The 21769-nt window shown below is 56.9% G+C and overlaps 2 protein-coding genes across 9 annotated transcripts in view; one reads left to right on the top strand and one right to left on the bottom strand.

Annotated features, from left to right (window-relative positions):
* The first annotated feature begins 19 nt into the window (after positions 1–19).
* AGAP2 (ArfGAP with GTPase domain, ankyrin repeat and PH domain 2) lies at positions 20–17061 on the top strand. Of its 4 annotated transcripts, none has more exons than XM_032874598.1 (19): positions 20–283; positions 6755–6813; positions 7392–7479; positions 7660–7745; positions 7898–8045; positions 9012–9146; positions 9424–9533; positions 9956–10114; positions 10280–10366; positions 10452–10556; positions 11195–11357; positions 11543–11662; positions 12880–13008; positions 13925–13984; positions 14216–14364; positions 14473–14563; positions 14685–14907; positions 15027–15282; positions 15451–17056. In XM_032874598.1, exons 1-19 carry the CDS (start codon positions 124–126, stop codon positions 15691–15693), a joined length of 2571 nt encoding a protein of 856 aa, XP_032730489.1. In that variant the 5' UTR covers positions 20–123; the 3' UTR covers positions 15694–17056. The 4 variants fall into 4 exon arrangements, with proteins under 4 accessions (XP_032730489.1, XP_032730491.1, XP_032730487.1 ...); XM_032874596.1 differs by lacking the exon at positions 20–283 and adding an exon at positions 3149–5076 and having other exon boundaries at positions 15451–17061; XM_032874600.1 differs by lacking the exon at positions 13925–13984.
* Positions 17062–20180: 3119 nt separating this feature from the next.
* The window catches only part of OS9 (OS9 endoplasmic reticulum lectin), a 32192-nt gene continuing 30603 nt past the window's right edge, over positions 20181–21769 (bottom strand). For 3 of the 5 annotated variants that reach the window (XM_032874592.1, XM_032874591.1, XM_032874594.1), the window contains exons 13-15: positions 21529–21693; positions 21244–21356; positions 20181–20976 (exon numbers count right to left, since the gene is read on the bottom strand). In XM_032874592.1, coding sequence (XP_032730483.1) covers positions 20851–20976; positions 21244–21356; positions 21529–21693 — 404 coding nt within the window. In that variant the 3' untranslated portion in view covers positions 20181–20850. The remainder of the gene's footprint in view (positions 20977–21243; positions 21357–21528; positions 21694–21769) is intronic. The other 2 variants (XM_032874593.1, XM_032874595.1) reach the window with 1 other exon arrangement.

Genomic DNA, 21769 nt, shown 5'->3' with positions numbered 1-21769 from the left:
GGCGGGCAGGAGTGGGGAGTTCTGGGGCACAGCAGAAGGGGCCTTTTGGTGTTTGGGGACTACGGCGCCATGGGCCTCAAGGCCAGAGGTTGCTGTTAGCCCAGCAAGACAGGTCTGGGCAACATGCATGCCCAGAGGCAGCTGGCTGTCGCTGCAGTGAGAGCAGAAGTCAGACGACACGAGGTGGCCAAGCAGTCTCTAAGCCGCCTCAGGAAACTGGCAGAGAGGGTGAGCGATCCTGAACTTCGGGACAGCATCCAGGCCTCACTGGACAGTGTGCAAGGTAAGAGAAGGGTTAGCTCCCACCCTGGGTGTATCAGGGACCAGCAGGGGCATAGAAGGGCCTGCTGTGTCATACATCCCTTCCCAACCAGCCATTTCCTAGTCCTCTAGATGGAGCTGGGACTCGGGGGAAGAATACATTTGGACAGGATGGAAAAAAGATATGGGAGGTGTTGTTCTTCCTCTTTCCTCAACTCTGATCCTTCTCCCAGGGGATAAAAAAACAAGTCAGTGCTGAACTGACCTTCTTGGCAATGGAGAAGTGGGTGAGCATGGGGAAGAGAGGCTGTGACAGACCCATGGTAGACTTGGACCCTGCCTGGGAAGTCCAGGGCAGGAAGCAGTGTGGGGCAGGAGGTTCTGGGACTGGATAATGTGTTCATTCCCAGGACCCACAAAGGATCGGTGACCTCTTGTTCTCCAGCTGTAGAGAGAAACACACACACACTGAAATACACCATACAGAGAATCCCAGGCTCTCAGGCACACGCTATCGCTCAGACTGTATGCTTTGCATAGCCGAAGTGTAAAGAAGTCCCCAAGACTCTTTTCGGTCCCCTCTCTTCCCCATGCTCCTGTTCCTGTCCTTCTCCCCACCCCCAACACATACACCTTCCGCTCTACCTCCTTAGTGCCATTAGAGCAAGTGATGACAACACAGGGAGGAAGTGCTGCCATGGCAACACCATCCGCCACATCCTCCTGCCCACCCCAGCCTTCAGTCCTGTGGTGGGGCCCCAGTAGGAACAGTTTCTCTCTATCCACAGGGCCCCAGCACTAAGGAACTAGTGGAACTGAAAGTCATCTCCAGCCTACTCTCCTCTCATTTACCTCTGAGGTGGCAAAGAGCTAACAAAAGCCAGCTATGTTGTTCTGGAAAGGTGTCTGGGAGAAATACATCCTTCATCATAGCCTGGTCTCCCAGCCACTCCAGTCTTAGCTGCCTACCTGGGGTGGGGTGGTGGTTCAAGAGGCCATTCTTTCCATCAGGGACACCTCCTGCCTCTCTGAAGGTAGAGGCCCCCAGACCATAACTTGGGGAAGGAACATTTGGTTTGGGACCCTAAGGGGACAGTCTGATCCCCTTCCCATTGCCTTTCTGAAGCTAGTGTCCTCACCTCCTGTCCCCACCCTTTGCCAAGAACAATGGCTGACATCTTTCCTACAGCCTCAGTGGGTAGAAAGGCAGACCTAGGGGGAGTGGCCCTATGGGGCCTCCTAGGGAGGAACTCCAAGCCCCACCCCTGTAGGAAAAAAAAAGAAGGGGAGGAAAAAGGTTTAGTCCTGGTGGAGGAGTTCTGCTTAGCTCTGGAGGAGGGCGTGAGGAGGGGTGGAGGCTGGAATCTCCCAGAAGACTCCACTCTTCGTAAGTGGTTTGTTCCACTCCTTCTCTAAGAGTCAGGATTCTGTTCCCACTGAACAGAAAGGAAAACTAAGGCCACCAAAGGAAGGAAGGAAAATTAAGGCAGAATTAGCAAATCTCCTTCCCCTTCTCTTCCAGAAAATTCAGAAAAGGTTACTGAACGATCCCCTGTCCTGGGAATGGTGTCCTCCTGGAGTGGGGTGGAGAGGGGGCTGCTGACCTCAGGATTGGGTACAGGTCCCAGGGAAAACAAAGGGCATCCAGCATCCTGGTTCCACTCCCCCCTCACCCCCTACCAGGCCAAGCACACTGCGGGCTCCTGCCTCCTAGAGCCGCCCACGACAGCACTTATTATAGTCTCAGCTGCGTCAGGAGGGTGGGATGCCAAATTAGGGGAATGCTGAGACTCCCTGAGTCCAGGGAGGGGTCTCCAAGCCTGCAGGAAGCCCTCCCACCACTCTGGTCCGTCCCTGACAAGTCTCAGCCTCCATTCCCCATTGGCCTACCCCCTTCAACCTTCTCCCCAAGATAGAGGACAGTGAACCTTGAATTCCAGGGTCCCTAGAAGGTGGTGAATACAGAGCAGACAGACGTTTTCCATTCTATCTCCTCTTTAACCTTCTAAAAGAGCTCCACCTGGAAAACCTCAGGAGATGGAATGGGAACCCAAAAGAGGCCGGCTCCCACCACAACTGAAGGGGTCCTTATATTCAGGGGTACTAAATACCCCACATGTGGCTAACTAGATGCGAGGATGGTGCCTCCATTAACCCCCAATCCCCTGGCAGGTCCCTCCACCCACCATATACACCGATTCTCCTCTCTGCTTATCCCCGCTGATTCTGAGGCACTCTTGGAGCTACGGTTGCTATGGAGACTGGATGCATTTTGGTATGGGGGGTGTCAATCTGTAGACATATTCCTTCTCCTTCCACCTCAAGCTGGAGCCTTTGACTCACTTTTTGGCCTGGGCTCTTGGAGTTCTCGGATCTCTCCCCTCCTAAGACACCCCCCTCCTTCCTACCCTGCTAAGTTCTATGTCTGTCTCCATCCCCAGGGAACATTTTACAAGTTCACTTTGGGACAGTTGCGCTCAAGTCAATCCCCATCAATATACTGCGTGTGGGGGGTGGAGTAGGGTGGTCAGGGCGGCTGGGTAATGGGAAAAAGAATGCGTGCAATCACCTGGGGGAGACAAGGGGTCCTGGGAAAGGGATTTGAGGACTCCCCATTTCCTCACTTGAACTTCCCCATAATTGGCAGTGACCGCTAAAATCACTCCGTTTTCCCTGCGGACTGTCCATCCGTGTACGGATTTTTACCCTTATCCCTAAATGCCACACCCAACAGTCGCATTCCCTAACCGTGGTGTGCTAGGGGGAGGGGGCTAGATCGTTGGAGTAGGTGAGTCCAAGTTCTAGGAAATCCAGCCCAGGATTTGGGAGGGAAATCCAGTCCTGGATTTTGCACCGCCTTCTCAGACAGCCGAGCTGGTGGAGAGAAGGTGGGGGGGAGGTGGGGGGGGGGGGGGGGGGGGCCGCCTCCTCCTCAATGTGAGGGGAGCGCCCGGACACAGCGCGCATCCGGACCGAGCCGAGCCCTGGCGAACCCCCCGGACCCTTCGCCCGGATCTCACGCCCCTTCCTTCCCAGACCCCAGACCCGTGGGTTCCCACCCCCTAAGGCTTCCCTCCTTCCTCCCCCGCCGGCGCCTGTATCTCCATCCCCAGCATCCTCCCCGCGCCCCTGCGAATCCCCCGCACGACCAGCCTATTAGCTTCCCACCTTCCTTCAGACCCCCTCTCCGACCCCCACCCACAGCCCCTGTCCCCTGAGTCCCCATTCCCCGCCCCTGCCTCCCCCGCACCGGTTCTTCCTCTCCCCCAGCCTCGGGTCCCTCTTTTCTGCCCCCTTTTCCTCCCTCTCCCCTATTTGCCCCCACTACTGTCCTCCCCGCCCTCCTCCGCCCATCTCGGCGCCCCCACCCAGGCCGGGGCGCAAGGTCCGGCGCGCCTCCCTGGAGCAACACCAAGGTCCCGGGGCTCCAACGGGGTGGGGGCGCAGGGCGGGGAGCATGGGGAGGGGGCGCCCCGTGTGATGGGAGGGGGGCGCAAGCGGAGGCGGCGGAGGCGGCGGCGACAGCGGAGCCGGGCTGGGGGCTCAGCGGGGTCCGGGGGCTGGGGGCAGCGAGCAGGGCGGCCCCATGGCCGGGCCCCCCTGAGGCAGTCCAGGGGAGTCCCCTCCCCTCCCCAGCTCGGGGGTCTCGGGGCCCCATGAGCCGGGGCGCGGGCGCGCTTCAGCGCCGGACAACGACCTACCTCATCTCGCTGACCCTGGTCAAGCTCGAGTCGGTGCCTCCGCCGCCGCCTTCTCCGTCTGCGGCCGCAGCCGGCGCCCCAGGGACCAGAGGTGCGGAGACCGGGGATCCTAGCAGCCCCCGAGGCGCGGAGGAGCCGGGCAAGAAGCGGCACGAGCGTCTCTTCCACCGGCAGGATGCGCTGTGGATCAGCACGAGCAGCGCGGGCGCCGGGGGCGCCGAGCCCCCCGCCCTGTCCCCGGCTCCGGCCAGTCCGGCCCATCCCGTCTCCCCCGCTCCCGGCCGCCGCCTCTCCCTTTGGGCCGTCCCTCCGGGGCCCCCGCTCTCCGGGGGGCTGAGCCCTGACCCCAAGCCCGGGGGCGCCCCCACCTCCCGGCGCCCCTTGCTCAGCAGCCCGAGCTGGGGGGGCCCGGAACCTGAAGGCCGGGCGGGCGGCGGCGTCCCGGGCTCGTCCTCCCCGCACCCCGGCACCGGCAATCGGAGGCTCAAGGTGGCGCCTCCTCCGCCGGCCCCCAAGCCTTGCAAGACCGTAACCACGAGTGGCGCCAAAGCCGGCGGGGGCAAGAGCGCGGGTAGCCGCCTGTCATGGCCCGAAAGCGAAGGCAAGCCCAGGGTCAAGGGGTCAAAGAGCAGCGCCGGGACTGGAGCTTCTGCCGCTGCCGCCGGCGGGGCCGCCGGGGGAGGAGGAGCGGCAGCCCCGACCTCTGGTGGGGTCGGGGCTGGGTCGGGAGCCCGAGGGAAGCTGTCCCCTCGGAAAGGCAAGAGTAAGACCTTGGACAACAGTGACTTGCACCCCGGACCAACTGCTGGCTCTCCTCCTCCGCTAACCCTCCCAGCAACCCCGGCTCCTGCCGCTGCTGTCACCGCCGCCTCCGTGCAGCCCACTGGGCCTGCACCTCCCATCACTCTGGAGCCTCCAGCTCCAGGGCTGAAACGGGGCCGGGAGGGGGGCCGAGCATCCACTCGAGATCGCAAGATGCTCAAGTTTATCAGCGGGATCTTCACCAAGAGCACAGGGGGGCCTCCTGGCTCCGGGCCCCCTCCTGGTCCCCCGGGCCTGTCTTCTGGCAGCGGGTCCAGGGAACTGCTGGGCGCAGAGCTCCGCGCCTCCCCTAGTGAGTAGGACCAGGCCCTGAGAACAGGGAGGGGAGGGCACGTGGAATGTTCAGCTTGGGGTGGAGGAGAGGTGTGCAGGGTTGAACTAGGGAAGCTTCTCTCTTGGGTGGGTGGATGAACCACAATCACTCCTCTGTCAAGGCCTGGGGCAAAGACTAAGCAGTCCTAAAAGGGGGTGGGTAGCTACAACGTGCGATGGGAGAGATGACTTGATTTCAGGGGGACCCAGAAAGCCTCAGCTTTCTGGGAAAATAATGCCCTTGGCCAGAGTGACTATAGGAAATTACTCCCAGAGAAGCCCCAGACCCCACTTCTAGCCTCAGCTGGACTCTGGGAACAGGGAAACACAGCTTTGCCTTGCCTAGATGAACAGTGAAGGTGAAGAGGATGAGGAAGCCTCAGTTTCTCCTGAGCACTTGGAGCAGGTGGCATGAGAGTGACCTTGCAGGCAGTTCCTCGCAGGGGATAGGTCTTCCCTGGGCTGAGACCAGGCCAGTGAGGCAGCAGGAAGGGACTCTTGTTTCTTTCCATGCAGTGAAGGTGGATTGGGCTGGACGGGAGTGCGCGGGGGGCTGGAACGTGATGAATACTTGAATGCGAAGTGAGAGGGGGCGGATAGGAGGCTTCACTTCCCACGCTGCCCACCCCGGCCCCACAGCCAAGTTGAAACCCCCAGGGGGCTGCCCAGGAGTGACTCGGGGGGGACGGAACTGCTGCAAAGGCAATTCTTAACCCTGGAGACTTGGGAGGGGGTACCGAGAAGGTAGTTTTTGGGGGGAGGAGGGAGGTGTCTTTCTTTTTTTTTCTGGGAGAAAGAGTCTAGGGACTCTTGGTGCAGTTTACACTCCCCGGAGGGGAGGCGGGTTCGGAGCGGGGGCGGCCCCCGGGGTTTGGCTCTGGAGCGGGTGGGAGCAGATGGCTCCAGATCCCAGAGTTCCCGCCGCAGCTGCGGCGCCCCGGGAACGTCCGGCCAGTGTCAAGCGCGGGGGCTGGACCCGGCAGGCGGAAGGAGCATCCTACCCCCCCGCCCCCAGGCCTGTGGCTTCTCTGGGCCAAGGAATGGAGCCCTTCCCCATACTTGTTTCAGAGGGTGCTTGTGGGGAGGATATGGGAGAGGGAAGCTTAGGCAAGTTCAAGCTCCATTGCCTGGGCTGTGGAAAGCGGTCAGGGCCACCATGCTGTTGACCTTGAAAAAGGGGAGGGATATCCCTCACCTCAGTTTCTTTCTTGTGAAATAGAGATTGAGGAAGACCCATTCCCTCCCCTGTCCCAGCCCCTTCTCCCAGGATCTGCCTCTGAATCCAAGTCAGACTGGTAGGAAGGAGACCCTCTCCCGTTCTTCCAGAGGGGAAAAACCCGCCACTGTCAGAACCCTGGTCCCTGGTCTGGGGCAGACTTACGTTTGGGGATGTGCTTTAAGGGAGATGCCAACTGAAGTATTTTTGTCTAGCTGGTTCCGTTGCTAAGCAACCACTGAGCGGCAGCAACAGCTGTGGGGAGAGCGGCTAGGATGGGAGGACTGGGGACCACTCTCAAACCTAGCCTTTCCACACAGTTCTCCAGCCCAGGCAGAGTCCTGGGGGTTAAGGGAAGCTGCAAAAGGAGGAGGGGTGGCTGAGGGATGAGGGGTGCTCCTGGGCTGGGAGCATCCTCTCTTATGGCTCCTTTCTGTTTCAGAGGCTGTGGTCAATAGCCAGGAATGGACTTTGAGCCGCTCTATTCCTGAACTGCGCCTGGTAGGTAACCCAGTCCCCTGGTCTGTATGAAGGCTGAACTCCCACGCATCGCACTCTCAACTCTCTCCCCTTCACCTCTTCCCTTCCCTCTCTTGTGGGAATGGGGGATGATTTTCTAGTACTACTGAGAGTCTACCTTCACAGCACATTCCTGGGGTTTGATATATCCTTACCATTTTTCCTTCTTTTTTCCTGTTTGTTCATGGTCCTTGTCCAGGCTTCTTTATTTCTGGCATCTCCCCTTTAGTCTTTCATGTTCTATCGCCTAGAATTGAGTAAAAATTTCCAACCAGTGTCTAGGGCTGTGATGTTACGCCCCTTTCCCCCCCTCCCCCAAGCACGGACTGGGTTGCTAAGAATCTTCAGCCCGTGGTCCACTTTGAGCTTTGGATCATTTCTTACCCCACTCACCTGATTTTCCCAAATGCTCTCTTCTGACCAACCATCATCCAGTGCCTGCAGGATCCAGCTTGAATGATTTGACACTGCCAATCTCTTTGAGTTCTCAGGAGTGTTCAGACCCAACCATTTGGCCTCCTTTTAATTCTCACAATCTCTGCTCCACAACTTGTTCTCAGGGTGTGCTGGGCGACGCCAGGAGTGGGAAGTCATCGCTCATCCACCGATTCTTGACAGGTTCCTACCAAGTGCTGGAGAAGACAGAAAGTGAGTTCTCAGGAGCCATAGTAAGCTAATGTTTTGGGTCGGGAGTCCAGGATCAATGACTAGGCAGCTGTGGAGAACAGAGAAAAGGATAAAGCCACAATAGTTTGAAATACAGAGAGCATAGGAAAAATTGGTGACCTGTGACCTCTGACCTACTACCATTTCCACCCCTCTGGACAGGTGAGCAGCACAAGAAAGAGATGTTGGTGGATGGACAGACTCATCTGGTGTTGATCCGAGAGGAAGCTGGGGCACCTGATGCCAAGGTGAGGAGTGAGATGTTGGGATAGGCAGGCTGGCTGGGGTCAACACTGGCCAGGGGAGAAAGCTCTGGTTTCCCAGAACTCCCTGGGCATAGTGTCCAGAGGAATAGACTTGTCTGACCCCCCGCCCCTTTTGCTCCCTCACCCCCCGCAAGTTCTCAGGCTGGGCAGATGCTGTCATCTTGGTCTTCAGCCTGGAGGATGAACACAGTTTCCAGGCCGTGAGCCGTCTCCATGGGCAGCTGAGCTCCCTTCGGGGGGAAGGACGAGGAGGACTGGCACTGGCACTAGTGGGGACACAAGGTAAGGAGGGCCTGGGAAAGCACTGCTTTCGGGGGGAGTCCTTGAGATGACTGCTCTCACCAACACAGGTGAGAGCTTGGTAAGGTGTGGAAATGGCCACTTGGATTGCAGGAACCCTCTGGAAGGAGCCTCGGTCTCCAACAAGGGAGTCATTAAAGCAAAAAAACTTCCCAGGGTCTAAGCAGAGAAAAGAGGACCCTCCAGGAAGACGGGGACAGCTATAGGAGCAATCTCCATTCCTCGGAGATGTCACCTACCTTGCGTTCTCACACCGCTATTTCCTGTCACCACCATGGCAAACACAGAAAATCTCAGGCTCTAGTGCGGATAGAAAGCCTTCTATCTTCCCCTTGCTACAGCCGGGTCGGGCTGACACCTTTCACAGGAATGTATCTCAAATGAAACAATGGAGAAAATACAGAGGGCAGAAAAGTTTGAGTTCTCAAGGAAGTGATTCAGGGGCTCTCAGATGCCACCAAGTCCAGGAGAAGCTTTTCCAGTACCCACCTCTATGGAGCTGGCTTGACTTTCTGTCTGGATGCCTATCCTGCAGGAGTCTGCTTCCCCTCACCACTTGCCTCCTGTCTCCTTGATGCGGAGTGGACAGTCCACCTGCTCCCTGTGGACATTCAGCCTTTTCCAAGGTGAACTTCCACTCAGCTCAGGGGTCATTGGATTTGCAGGGCAGGGTGACGGGCCCTTGTGAGTCTCAGCCATTTCAGACCTGGTCAAGAAATTCTGCTCCCCTCTTGGGTATTCTCTGAGGACACATATCCAGAGCTCTCTCAGCCTACTCCTGCAGCTGGACTTGCGAGCTGGGGCCCAGTCTTTAGAGAAGAGGAGGATATTCTCTCTTCGCCTGTCCTTGGTGTGTCCGGCCTGGGACTGGAGCTGGAGGGAAAAGCAAGTAGGAAGAGTGGGGAAGTGACGTCCTTGTCCAATCCTGCCCCTCTCCTGTCCCCTCAGACAGGATTAGTGCTTCCTCCCCTCGAGTGGTGGGCGATGCCCGCGCCAGGGCTCTGTGCGCAGAAATGAAACGCTGCAGCTACTACGAGACGTGTGCAACCTATGGGCTCAATGTAGACCGTGTCTTCCAGGAGGGTGAGTGCGGTGACTCCCTGCGTGTGTGGGGAGCAGGGAGCTAGGGGCCTGCCTGCGTGGGAGGGAGGAGACATCAGGGAGGTCGGAAAAGGTTTGCTTAATAACCCCGTGGTCTTTCTGGGCTGGATGAGCTGCCAAGACTCCAGGTGCACGAAGGCCACGGTGACAATGAAGTTGGAGCCATGTTATCTCCTGGGAAGTTCTCAAAATTGGGCAACAGAGGGTGGTCTTGGGTATCTGCCCTGTTCATGTGTCCTTCCCCTCCCCCTTCCTCCAGTGGCCCAGAAGGTGGTGACCTTGCGAAAGCAGCAGCAGCTTCTGGCCGCCTGTAAGTCCCTGCCCAGCTCTCCAAGCCACTCGGCTGCTTCCACTCCTGTAGCTGGGCAGGTGAGTCAGGGTTTCAGGGTCCACAGAGGGGCTGGTAGGATGCAGAGGAGGGGCTGGTGATCCAGGAACAGGTACCGAGTACCAACCAAGGAGGTCAAGGGTGGGGGTGGAGGGCAAAGGGAAAGGGCAGTGACACCATTTGTAGAAAGTTCACTGGACTGGAAATCAACCAGGTTTGAAATGCTGTTTGGAATGTCCTCGAGCAAGTCACCTAAACCTCCCAAGGTTTCAGGAAAATTGTATGGCCTGATACTTGCAAAATGGAAAGCATATGACAGTGAGGAGTTTTATTATGAACGATAATGCAATCAAATGGCGATGAGATCAAGGAATGTCTGGAATTCCTCCTAACTAAATGTAACTATAGCTTGGTGGGGTGGGGGGATCTGAGCTGTTCTGCTGACTCCTTCATCCGTCCCCAGGCTAGCAATGGGGGCCACACTAGCGACTACTCTTCTTCCCTCCCATCCTCACCCAATGTTGGTCACCGGGAGCTCCGAGCTGAGGCAGCGGCGGTGGCTGGATTGAGCACCCCAGGTTCCCTGCACCGGGCAGCCAAACGCAGGACCAGCCTCTTCGCGGTATTGGACATGATGACTCCCCCATCTTCTGGCTGGCTGTTACCTGCCTATCTTCCCTGGTCCCTAAACCCCACCGTTGGGCCCCTTTTCATTCATTGCCTTCCCTGTCCTTCCATCAGTAGATTCCTCTCCTCATTCTCTAACTGATGCCAATAACCATTCTAGAATCGTCGGGGCAGTGATTCTGAGAAGCGGAGTTTGGACAGTCGGGGAGAGACAACAGGGAGTGGACGAGCCATCCCCATCAAACAGGTGGGTGGTCCAGGGGCTGGGGGCAGGCTGGACATACCTGGTCTTGACTGGGCTTTTCTCCCACATGTCTCTTTCCATTCTCCAGAGCTTCCTACTGAAGCGAAGTGGCAACTCCCTGAACAAAGAATGGAAGAAGAAATATGTGACCCTGTCCAGTAATGGCTTCCTACTCTACCACCCCAGCATTAATGTGAGTGGTCGAGATTGGCTGGGCCACACTGGCTGGCCTTGGACACCCTTCCACCTCTACCAATCTGTGCCTCTGACAAAATTTACCATCACTTCTGGGGAGCCCTAGTCCCATTTTCTTAGGTTCAGCAAACATGTGTTAGGCACCCACTATGTACCCACGCTGGAGAGGGGAAAATAGAGACATCCCCTGACAAACTTGCAGTCTAGTGGAAAAGAATGGAGGAAGGACCTCCACCTGGTCTGCCATTCAGGGAATGCTTTCTTCGTCTTCTTTTTTTTTTTTAAGATTTTATTTATTTATTTGGCAGATCACAAGTAGACAGAGAAGCAGGCAGAGAGAGAGGGGGAAGCAGGCTCCCCGCTGAGCAGAAAGCCCGATGCGGGGCTCGATCCCAAGACCCTGGGATCATGACCTGAGCCGAAGGCAGAGGCTTTAACCCACTGAGCCACCCAGGGGCCCCCAGGGAGTGCTTTCTGGTGGAGATAGTACTGGGCCAAATCTGAGGAACCCATCCCCTAGAACCTCATCTGAACTCAGTCCTCTCCAGGTCCTCTCTAGCCCATACTATTGGCTGCTTCCCAACACCACCAAGGACCTCAGGTTTCCCACACTCTCGACCTCTGGTACCCCTCCAGGATTACATCCACAGTACCCATGGCAAGGAAATGGACTTGCTGCGAACAACTGTCAAGGTCCCTGGCAAGAGGCCCCCAAGAGCCATCTCTGCTTTTGGTCCCTCAGCCAGCATCAACGGGTTGGTCAAGGACATGAGCACTGTGCAGATGGGTGAAGGTCCTGGTGAGTGGGGCTCATGGCAGAGAGGCAGAAGAGTTGCCAGAGCTGGGGGATGAGGAGGGGTAATAGGGAAGTGGGGGCTGGGACTGGATAAGCGGGAAGGTGGGTGATAAAGAGGGACTACATCAGAAGTGTGTCCCATAGACAGAGGGCCTCACTGAAGCTTTATCTTGTTCTCCTTCCAACAGAAGCCACCACGCCCACCCCAAGCCCAAGCCCCAGCCCCAGTTCCCTGCAGCCACCACCAGACCAGACATCCAAGCACCTGCTGAAGCCAGACCGGAATTTGGCCCGAGCCCTCAGCACTGGTCAGTGAGGACCCACCCTCCATCCACTATCTTCCTGATGTGAATGGGATGTGGGTGGGAAAGGAACTTGTGGTACAGGCTTGGAGGCTGGAATCAGTGCATGAGCAGACACACTGAGCGTCTACTGGGGGCCAGGCACTAAGCTCAGTCATACCGTGATTATCATAATGGTTAACATGAGTGGGTTCTAGAGCTAAATGGTTAGAATTTAAATACTGGCTTGCCACTGGGCAAGTTACTTGACCTCTCTGTGCCTCAGTTTCTTCATCTGTAAAGTGGAGATAGAGCTTGCTTTGAGAATTAAACAAACTAAGAACACTGTCTAGCACATAGTCAGCCATCAGTATTTGGAGTGTTTGAAGATAAATATATATGATATATACATACATATATATATACACACATACATAGGTAGAATATGTATATACAGTTGCAATTTATAGTTTACTTACTGTAAATATTTATATACATATGTTTGTGTAAATTTTCATATTTATATACAATTATTTATATATAATTCATATTTATATATAACTATAATTATATACAATTACTTTATATTTATATATGGTTTTATATTTATATATGATTTATATACCTATTTATATTAACGTTACAGTATTTATATATAATTACAATTTACGGGGTGCCTGGGTGGTTCAGTGGGTTAAAGCCTCTGCCTTTGGCTCAGGTCATCATCCCAGGGTCCTGGGATCGAGCCCCTCATCGGACTCTCTGCTCAGCAGGGAGCCTGCTTCCTCCTCTCTCTCTGCCGGCCTCTCTGCCAACTTGTGATCTCTGTCTCTGTCAAATAAATAAATAAAATCTTTAAAAAAATTACAATTTACAATATACTTATGCCAATATACTTATGCACACACACACACACACACACACACACAAGTAAATTGTAACAGCAATCCTCACAGCAACCTTGTCAGGTATAGATTATTATCCCCATTCTAGGGATGAAGAAACTGAGGCTCAGAAGATTAAGTGACTTGCTCAAGGTCTCAAGGCCAGTTAGTGGCAGAGCCAGGATCTGAGTGCAGGTCTGACTCTAAACCACTCATCTGCCCACCTCCCCAGGCATGATCGAGGGGGACCTCCTGGAGAGGAGGGGAACCAGAGCTAGTTCAGGGGAGGAGACAGGCTTTGGAGAAATCAGGAAATCTCTGGAGGGGGCAACTGAGGCAGCTGTGTCCCCCCTTCCTAAGACTGTACGCCATCTGGAGACCTGAGCCCCCTGAGTCGGGAACCCCCTCCTTCTCCCATGGTGAAGAAGCAGAGGAGGAAAAAATTGACAACACCATCCAAGACTGAAGGCTCGGCTGGGCAGGCTGAAGGTGAGGCCCTGGTGGGCAATTCCATTCCCACCCCGGACCCTCACCCCCAACTCCAGATCCCTGGCCCAGCTCCTGCAGGAGGAGGACAAGTGCCTGAGCTGAGTGCTTGACTATCATTATCACTCTGCACATAACTTAGTGAAAAATAGAAGCTCCCTCAGCTCCTGTCCTTCCCCCATTCCCCAGGCAATGCTTTTTCCCCCAGTAGTTCCCAGTCCTGCCATTCCCACACCCAATGACTATCATTGGTCTGTAGTTCCTGCTTCCTCTCTTAATAACCCCCTACTTTCTGCTCTTGCCCTCAACCCCATTTATCATCCCAGGCCCTGCACCCAGAACCCCCTGTGGCCCTCAGTGACTCAGCACCTGACTTCAGTGTCACCCATTAACTCCTCAGCTCTGGGACTCGGTGACCACCAGGCCTCTGTTCCCAATAGCTTCTCATGATCACCACGCTCCCCCAACAGCCCTTGATCACCACAGTGATCCCCATTCCTGCCCTCAGTCCAGGCCTCTGAGACTCCTCCGGAACCCCACGACCCCCTTGTCCCAGGCCCGTGATTAAACTTCTGTCCCCTTTACCTGTGTTCACTCGGATCCTGACCATCCCTTCCCTTCCCAGAGACCTGGCTCCTCACTGGTCATGATAGCTGGTCCCCATGCCCTGCTCTCTGCTGGGTGCTCAGACCCAGGTTCCAGATCTGCCTACTCTCATGGCTCTTGGCTTCCGCTCTACTCTGCTCCGGGGCCACTGACTTTAGTTCTGCTTTCTCTCCCCATCTGTCTGTCCTGCTTTGTCTCTGGCACTCTGTCACTATTTCTCTCCATCTCTCCATCTGCCTCTCTTTTTCTCCTTTCTTGGTCTCTTTGTTCTGCTCTCCATTCTATCTCTATCTCCTTCGCTTCGGGAAACCAGCCAAGCGCAAAATGTGGAAACTAAAATCCTTTGGTAGTTTAAGAAATATTTATAAAGCAGGTAACAAGCGGGGAGCTGGGAGGGGCGCTCAGCTGGGGTGCAGAGGGGTGGGGGTGCCCCTGCCTTCCCCTGCATGTGCTCGGGCTTCCTGCTCTCCCCCACCTTCTGCTTCCCCAACCCCTCTGCCCCACTCCCAGGGGCTTGGGATGGACATCAGGGGGGAAGGGTTTGGGGAAGGCCACCCCTGTTTGAACTCCATCCCTCATGACCCCATCCCATCCCCCCACCCAGAGGAAAACTTCGAATTCCTGATCGTGTCCAGCACTGGTCAGACGTGGCACTTTGAGGCCGCCAGTTTTGAGGAGCGGGATGCCTGGGTCCAGGCTATCGAAAGTCAGATCCTAGCCAGTCTGCAATGCTGTGAGAGCAGCAAAGTCAAGGTAATGGGTGGGGAGTGAGGGTCGGGGGTGAGCAGAGGTGAGTGTCTTGAGTCTGGAGAAGGGCTCAATACAAGGGAGAGTCAATACAAACCCCAACCCTTTCTGCAGCTGCGCACAGACAGCCAAAGTGAAGCAGTAGCCATCCAGGCGATCCGGAACGCCAAGGGGAACTCTATCTGCGTGGACTGCGGGGCCCCCAGTGAGCGCAAGGGGGCAGTGAAGGGGTCTGGGAGGGAGTGTGTTTCGATGGGGTTGGGGAAGGCTGGGGTGCCCATGCTGCCTGCACGGCAGGGAAGCCGACCTCTGCACTCCCTCCCCAGACCCCACGTGGGCCAGTTTGAACCTGGGCGCACTCATCTGCATCGAGTGTTCTGGCATTCACCGGAACCTGGGCACACACCTGTCCCGCGTTCGCTCGCTGGACTTGGACGACTGGCCTCGGGAGCTGACCCTGGTGCTGACGGCCATTGGCAACGACATGGCCAACAGCGTGTGGGAGAGCGACACGCGGGGCCGCACCAAACCCACGCGGGACTCTTCGCGGTACGTGGTAGGGAAGCGGGGCGCTTAGGGTGTGCGGATCCCGAGAGGTTACCCGAGTGAGGGGCAGAGGTCCTGGGTGGGGGGTCTAGAGCCCTTCCTGTTCATCTCTGGTCTTGTAGGGAGGAGCGTGAATCATGGATTCGCGCCAAGTACGAGCAGCTGCTGTTCCTGGCGCCGCTGGGCACTTCGGAGGAACCGCTGGGCCGCCAGCTGTGGGCCGCGGTGCAGGCCCAGGACGTGGCCGCGGTTCTCCTGCTTCTGGCCCATGCGCGACACGGGCCGCTCGACACCAGCGTGGAGGACCCTCAGCTTCGCTCCCCCCTTCACCTGGCAGCCGAGCTCGCCCACGTTGTCATCACGCAGCTGCTGCTGTGGGTGCGTGAGTGAGGATTGGGGAAAGGGCTTTTGGAGGGCTCCCGCTGGGAAACAGCCAGGCGCGGGGGAGCCTGATGTCCCTAAAAGGACCCTGGAAGCGGGCCTGGAAATTCTGGGGAGACGGCCCTACAGGGAGTCTTGGTGACGCGGCCGTCTCTGTCCTTCTAGTACGGCGCCGACGTGGCCGCCCGCGACGCACAGGGCCACACGGCGCTGTTCTACGCCCGCCAGGCTGGGAGCCAGCTATGCGCCGACATCCTTCTCCAGCACGGCTGCCCGGGTGAGGGCGGCAGCACCGCCACCACCCCCAGCGCAGCCACCACCCCCAGCATCACCGCCACGCCCAGCCCCCGCCGCCGGAGCAGCGCCGCCAGCATGGGTCGCGCTGACGCCCCCGTCGCGCTGGTATAGTTGCCCAGCGGGAGAGACACCCCCACTCCCACACGGGAAGGGCACGACCACATCGGGCGGACCGCTGGACAGATGCACCCACTCACCTCTCCAATCCGCACCCCGCCCCACGGGAGCACTTCTTTCCCCCACGAGGGCACAGCCCCCACGCCTCCCAGAAGACACAAACTCACCTCCCTCTCCCCAACGAGGCATGGAGACCCCAGCTCAACACGCCCCCTCTCCACCGTTGCCACACTCGGATTGCTCTGGGTCTACCCGCTGGGTGTCTGCGGAAGCAGACCCCCAGTCGCGGTACGGGCTCCTGGGAGCTTGGATTTACCCGCTTGCGCCCCCTAGGGGTGGAGGGGGAAGACCCAGTCCTGCTTGTGCTCGACAATCCCAAGGCGGGAGCACAAACCCAGGCTGGCTCCTGGGGCGACGCCACGCCAGAGGGAGGGGTTAGTACGTGGGAGAGCTAGCCCTGGGACTTGGGGCCAATACCGGGGACCCCACCCCTTCCATGCTAATCTCACTGCCCAGTGAAGGGGGAAGGGCAGCGAGGGGCAGGACCCCTGCTGCCCAAGGGGGTAGGGGGGTCCCCAACCCTTTCCGTGAAAGGGACCATGAGGAGTGGAAATCAGGACGTCCCCCCACACCCACCCATGGATGGAAGCTAAAGGGCCGGGGGAGCCAAGAGCCTGGGTCCCTCCTCACTATTATCTCGGGAAGGAGAAGAGATGGAGCAGAGCGGGCTAAGGGGACAGGGGAGGGACCTTGTAATTTATTGCTTTGTTCCCCAACAAGGGGGCGGGGGCGGGCAGGGACTCGGGGAGGGCGTTTCAGGGTAGGGGAAGCCAGGGGTGGGCAGAGGGTGGGGTGGGGTGGGGTGCTCTCGGGTTGTGAGTGTCTGTGACCGTGACTGCGTACCTGTGACTGTGCAGCGCCCATGGTGATCTGGGGTAGGGGGCACCCCTGCAATGGGACCCCTCCCCCACTATTCTTCCTGTCCAGCCCCTCCCTCCCACTGGAGCAGCTCCAGACCCGTCCCTCAACCCCATGATCCCTCCCAGCCAGGGCTAAGAGGATGTGAGGTGGCTGGGAGGGTTTCCAGGCCTCCTTCCCCATCCCCAGGAAGGGGGTGGTGGGGTGGATTTACCTGGCCCAGCCCTGCCTCCTTTAATCAATCCAGCCCTTGGACCGTCTGTGTCAGTGGTTTCCGGTCTTTTTTTTTTTTTTTTTCCTCAGCTAAAATATTTTACAAAGGACCAGGTAATTGGGGAGGGGAGAGGGATGGGGGCAGAGGGAAATGCCCTCATCTCCTCTGAGGCAGATGGTGTGAATCTTCTTCAACAGCAATTAAAGAGGAAGTGATTTTTGTCTAGGGGGGAGCTGCTGGCTTTTTCTTGAAGAGGCGGACCAGGGAATGGACTTGGTCAAAGTGGGAAACTGGAGGTGGGAGAGGGCTCGCAGAGGGTGCCCCTGCTGGGGCTGGTGGCAGGACATCAGCTGGTAGGTCAGATACTTCCCCCTGTAGTGAAAGGTCAGAGCAAAAGTAGGGATCCAGGGAGCTGAAAAGTCCATGACTCCCAACATGACCCCCTTTCTGGGAAGGAGCTGGGGTGTGGAACTTAGAGGAGATGACAGGGGAGGGGGCTTCTTGGAGAGGGGGAGAAGCTGGGCTAGCTTTGGTTGAGAGGAGGATCTTAGGAATCAGATCTGATTTTAAAGCCGGGCCTTCCGCTTCATGGCTAGGTGGCCTTGGGCAGGTTACCTTGGTGGCACCTGTTTATTGGTAATCTGAACCATCTGTTCAGAGGGACCTGGTGAGGACTCCAGCACTGGCCATGGAGGACTGCCCTAGGGACCTGGTACCAGAAGTAGAGCTCATTGTGGTAGGAGCTGGGAAATCTCACAACCACACAGGTCCCTGGTGTTCACACACTTCATGCCCAGCTGATGGAGTAGACATTGGCCCCCTTTCATGTCCTCTAGGCCACTGAGGCCAATGCTGCCCCCAACAGCTGCAGTGCTTCCTGGTTCAGCATGAAGCCCATCCTGCTGTCTCTCGTGGGCAGCAGAAAGTGTTTGCTCCAATAGAGGGGCTGGCTGGAGTGGCACCGGCCAGCAGCCAAAGCAGGCTGGGCACAGCCACCACATGTCATTCAATGGCCCTGAGTCTTCTGGTAGAACCTCCAGTAGAGGCTCAGAACCTCCCACCCTACAACGACAGACAACTGCTGGTGTGCCATCAAGCTAACAAGGCATGGTGGCAGAAGTGGGCCCGGGTCCCAGTCACGTGGAGGTCCTTATTACCCAGGATTCTAGGATGGGGACCACCCAGCACAGCAGTCCGACATAGGGAAAGGTGAGCTCAGGGATGAGGTGCAGTGACATGTACAGAGGGAGGTGTGTATTCTGGGAGGGCAAATCAAAAGAAAGGGGAAGGGGGATGGGGGGGTGACACGCCTGGGTGGCTCAGTCAATTGAGTGTCCGACTCTTGATTTCAGCTCAAGTCAGGATCTCTGGGTGGTGGGATTAAGGCCGGTGTCGGGCTCCTCGATGGGCATGGAGCCTGCTTGAGATTCTCTCCCCTCTCCTCCTGCTATCCCTCCCCCCCTCCCTCTCTTAAAAAAAAAAAAAGGGAAGAGAAGGAATTAACCTCAGGTGGAACACCTGGCTATTCCCTCTTTCAGCTCAGAGACCCTGGACTCCCATAATCCATCTCCACGCTACCTCTTGGTGGCAAAAGCTCACTATCTTTCTCAGAAGCTCGAGTGTGAGAGAGTTTGTGGAGGAAGCAAGGGCCCCGGAGAGCATAGAATTACCACAGGGAACCACAAGCCAGTGGGGAGTTCCTTTCCTTTCCAGCCAGTGAAGGGTGGTGAGGGTGTCAGCAACCCCACCGCAAATCCCAACACTAAGTAATCCACTGGCTGTTTTTTTTTTTTATCATTGGCTCCCTCTTGGGCTTTGTGGGAAATGTGAAGGGTGGAGTGTGTGGGATCACAAAACGCCACGCTCTCCGGGTTGTGCACAATAGGACTCTAGAAGAGGAGACTCCTGGGGGGGTTGCTGAGGAGAGCTGCTGCCCTTTCACATCCATGCCACCTTCCCAGATCACCTCGGGTGTCCTCACCTGGATTCCTGCTGCCCTTCCTCACCCCCACTCTTGCCACAAACCGTTGCCACACACCCTGCTCCCCTCCTTTTGTTTGCCTTAGCACAGCTGGGACAGACCAACTTTCTCCATGGGAGTTTCACTAAAAGCTAAAGGAAAGCAAAAAGGAATTTCCTATTGAAAGGACAAGATTATTCCACTTAATGAGGTTTCCAGAACTCCGTGTCTATCCTCATCAAATTCCACTGTAGCTTCAGATCAGCTTTCAAGATGCCTTTAAGACTCTTGCCTCCAAGGACCATCTAATGTCTTCAGAACTCAGAAGCTGGTTCGTGAGAACTTACCCAGCACTTTCTTTGGGCCTGGTGCTGTGCTAAGAGCATGAAACACACAGTAGGTTCCGCTCAGTACTCAAAACCACCATCGGAGACCAGCATGTTATCCACAACTTACCCGAGAGGAAATAGCACTTGAAAAGTTAAATAACTCTTTCACAGCCCCGCCGAGTAAAGAGAGGATTTGAACCCAGCACCCCAATTACAGCTGCCCGTGAGCCATGTCTCAGATCTTGCACTAGGGAAGCATTCCTTCCCTGCAAGACCCCCAAATGGACCTGAGGAAGCAGTGTTTCACAAGTCTTCCCATTTACAGTTCTCCATAAAATAATGTAAGCATAACATGCAAAATAAGCACCCACTGACATTCAGAAAGAGGGAGGGTCTCAGACAACTTTCTTCAACAACAATTGAATCTCACTTTGACTTCTGGAGACCCAAGAGTTCAGTGGGCTCCAGCTTACCTGTGAGTCGGTGCCATCTTCAGCAGGAAAACTGTACCTCTCAGAGATGGACAGCAAGACAAGAAAAGGGGGAGGTGAGGGCCCCCGTGTCTGCACTTGGCAACAGGGAGGAGATGAAGAGACCTACCCAGACCCTCCTGGCCTGGGCACAGTCACAGCTGGAGTAGGCAGGCACTAGGCCTGGTGAAATGACGCCGTGTGGCAGGCGGGCACGGGTGCAGGCAGCCAACAGAAGCCGCAGCACGCTATGGTGGGCAGCACATGAAAAGTTACTTTTCAAATGGGGTAACTCCATGCTGTGCACCCCACTTTCCGGATGTGAAGGGGGAAAGAAGGAATAGAAAGAGGAGGGAAAGGAGGGACAACGGAACTACAAGTGCTTCAGTCCTTGGAAGGTCAGCGGGCTTTGTTTCTCTGTCCTGGTCTCTTCCTGTGCGTCCCAGTCCCCACTGGTGCCACCTGGCAGGGGTGGGGGTGGAGCACAGAATGGGATGGGAGAGTGTGCACCCCACCCTGAGGAGAACACGAAGCCTCAGGTCTACTAGAGGCCCGGCTCCACCCACCCCTGAGAAGAAAACACAGATTGATGGATTGATGGTCCAGTTCTTTATTGAGAAACCTGATTGTTCAAGAACATGGTGGGTGGTTCTGTACCCCACCCTTTTCAGTGGAATCGTGTCAGAGGTGGTGGGCAACTTTCTCCCATTTCCTCAGAAACAGAGGCGAAGTCACCTCAAATCGGAAGCCCAGATTGTAGGGAACAGTGTGGGCAGGGAAAGGAGTACGGCATCCCCAGCCGATCCAAGGGAAGGCGGTGGCCCCAAAGAGCAGCTCAGGCAGGGTGTGGGGGGCCTGCTGAACTGCCCCACTCTTCTTGCTCTCTCCACCCTCCTTCACTCAAAAGATCTCATCAACTCTCCAGGGAGGGAGGGGAAAGGAACCGACAAGTTAGGGGACGGGTACCAGGGAGCCAGGGAGAAAGTAAGGGGCTGTGGGGAGAAGCCTGGGAGAGTAAACCCCACAGGCCCGCGAGGTCTTGGGTGGCTCTGAGCAGCAGCAGTGGTGGCAGGGGGTGGCGTGCTCACCCCAGGGCCTCTCTATACCCCCCAGGAGGGAGGCAGCAGGAGGCCAGGTCCACAGCTCAGCTCTACTCTGCTGTTTGGCCTTCAGGGCCCCGGGTGCAGGTGAGGGGAGGAGGAGGCAGGGCCAGTCTAGGCAGGCTCTGGACTCCTTGGCCAGCTGATGGCAGAGGTGGTCTCAGAAGTCAAACTCCTCCAAGTCCCCTGTGCCCTCCCCGCCTCGAGAGCCCCACACGCGGCGGTAATTGCTCTCCAGCTCCTTCTGCCGTTGCCGCTCTTTCTGCGCCTCCTCTGCTCCCTGCACCTGCGGGGAGGGTGCGTGGTGAGGAAAGGGCGCGCATGGCGCTCGCTAGAGCATCTGGGGACTGGCCGTGTGGGGAGGGCAGGGACCTGGCACCCGCACTTCGCACTTCGCAAGGGAACATCCATCCAGTTGCCAGAAATTCCCGCAGCTCAGAAGGTGGTGAGGCTGGGACTGGCCAGGATGCCCCTGGCCATGCTCTCCACTCCACCGCTCTAGAGCGGGGTGAAGGCTTGGAGCTCCAGGGCTGGGGAGTAGGCTGCCTCTCACCAAGATATTGAAGAAAATCTCCTTGAGGTTTCTCGTGTCCTCGTCAGTTAGCCAACGTGCGTCCTCCTCTGTCCCTTCAGCCCCTGGTCGCACGATTTTTATTTCAATTTTCCCTGGAAAGGAGCCGTGAGGGTAGTGAGGGGCAAGGACAGATGGGCGCTTCTGTGCAGGGCCCTCTGCCTCCCAGGTCCCCAGCGAGGTTTCCAGTCCGCCTTCACCCAGCCCCTCCACCTCGGGCAGCAGGCCCTGCCAACAGCTCTGAAGCCAGCCAGCCCCAGGGCCCACCTTCCGCTGTGAGCCCCTCCCTCTCCAGCAGCTCCTTCACCAGCCCCTCGATTTGTTTCAGCTGTGGGTTTTCCCGTTTCATCTCGAGGACAGTCAGATCCTGATTGGGGCCTCCGTGACGGAGCTTGGTGACCCGGACCCGGACTCTGTGCTCAGGATCCTCCTCTTAGAGGGGGAGACACACAGGGAGACACAAAGTAGAGCCATGACTCCAGGTTAGGGGCGGTGGTGGTCACCTCTC

This window comes from Lontra canadensis, unplaced genomic scaffold (assembly GCF_010015895.1).
Source record: "Lontra canadensis isolate GAN:19392208 unplaced genomic scaffold, GSC_riverotter_1.0 scaffold53, whole genome shotgun sequence".
NCBI lineage: Eukaryota > Metazoa > Chordata > Mammalia > Carnivora > Mustelidae > Lontra > Lontra canadensis.
Note: the sequence above shows the minus strand (reverse complement) of the source record. Positions and strands in the feature narration are given on the sequence as shown.

Bases quoted from the DNA above. Each gene is read 5' to 3' on its own strand.
- AGAP2 (XM_032874596.1), top strand. From the start codon at position 3,918: ATGAGCCGGGGCGCGGGCGCGCTTCAGCGCCGGACAACGACCTACCTC. The intron at 11,663-12,879 runs GTCAGTGAGGAC...CCCCTTCCTAAG, and splicing joins GGCCCGAGCCCTCAGCACTG to ACTGTACGCCATCTGGAGAC. The intron at 14,908-15,026 runs GTACGTGGTAGG...CTGGTCTTGTAG, and splicing joins CCCACGCGGGACTCTTCGCG to GGAGGAGCGTGAATCATGGA.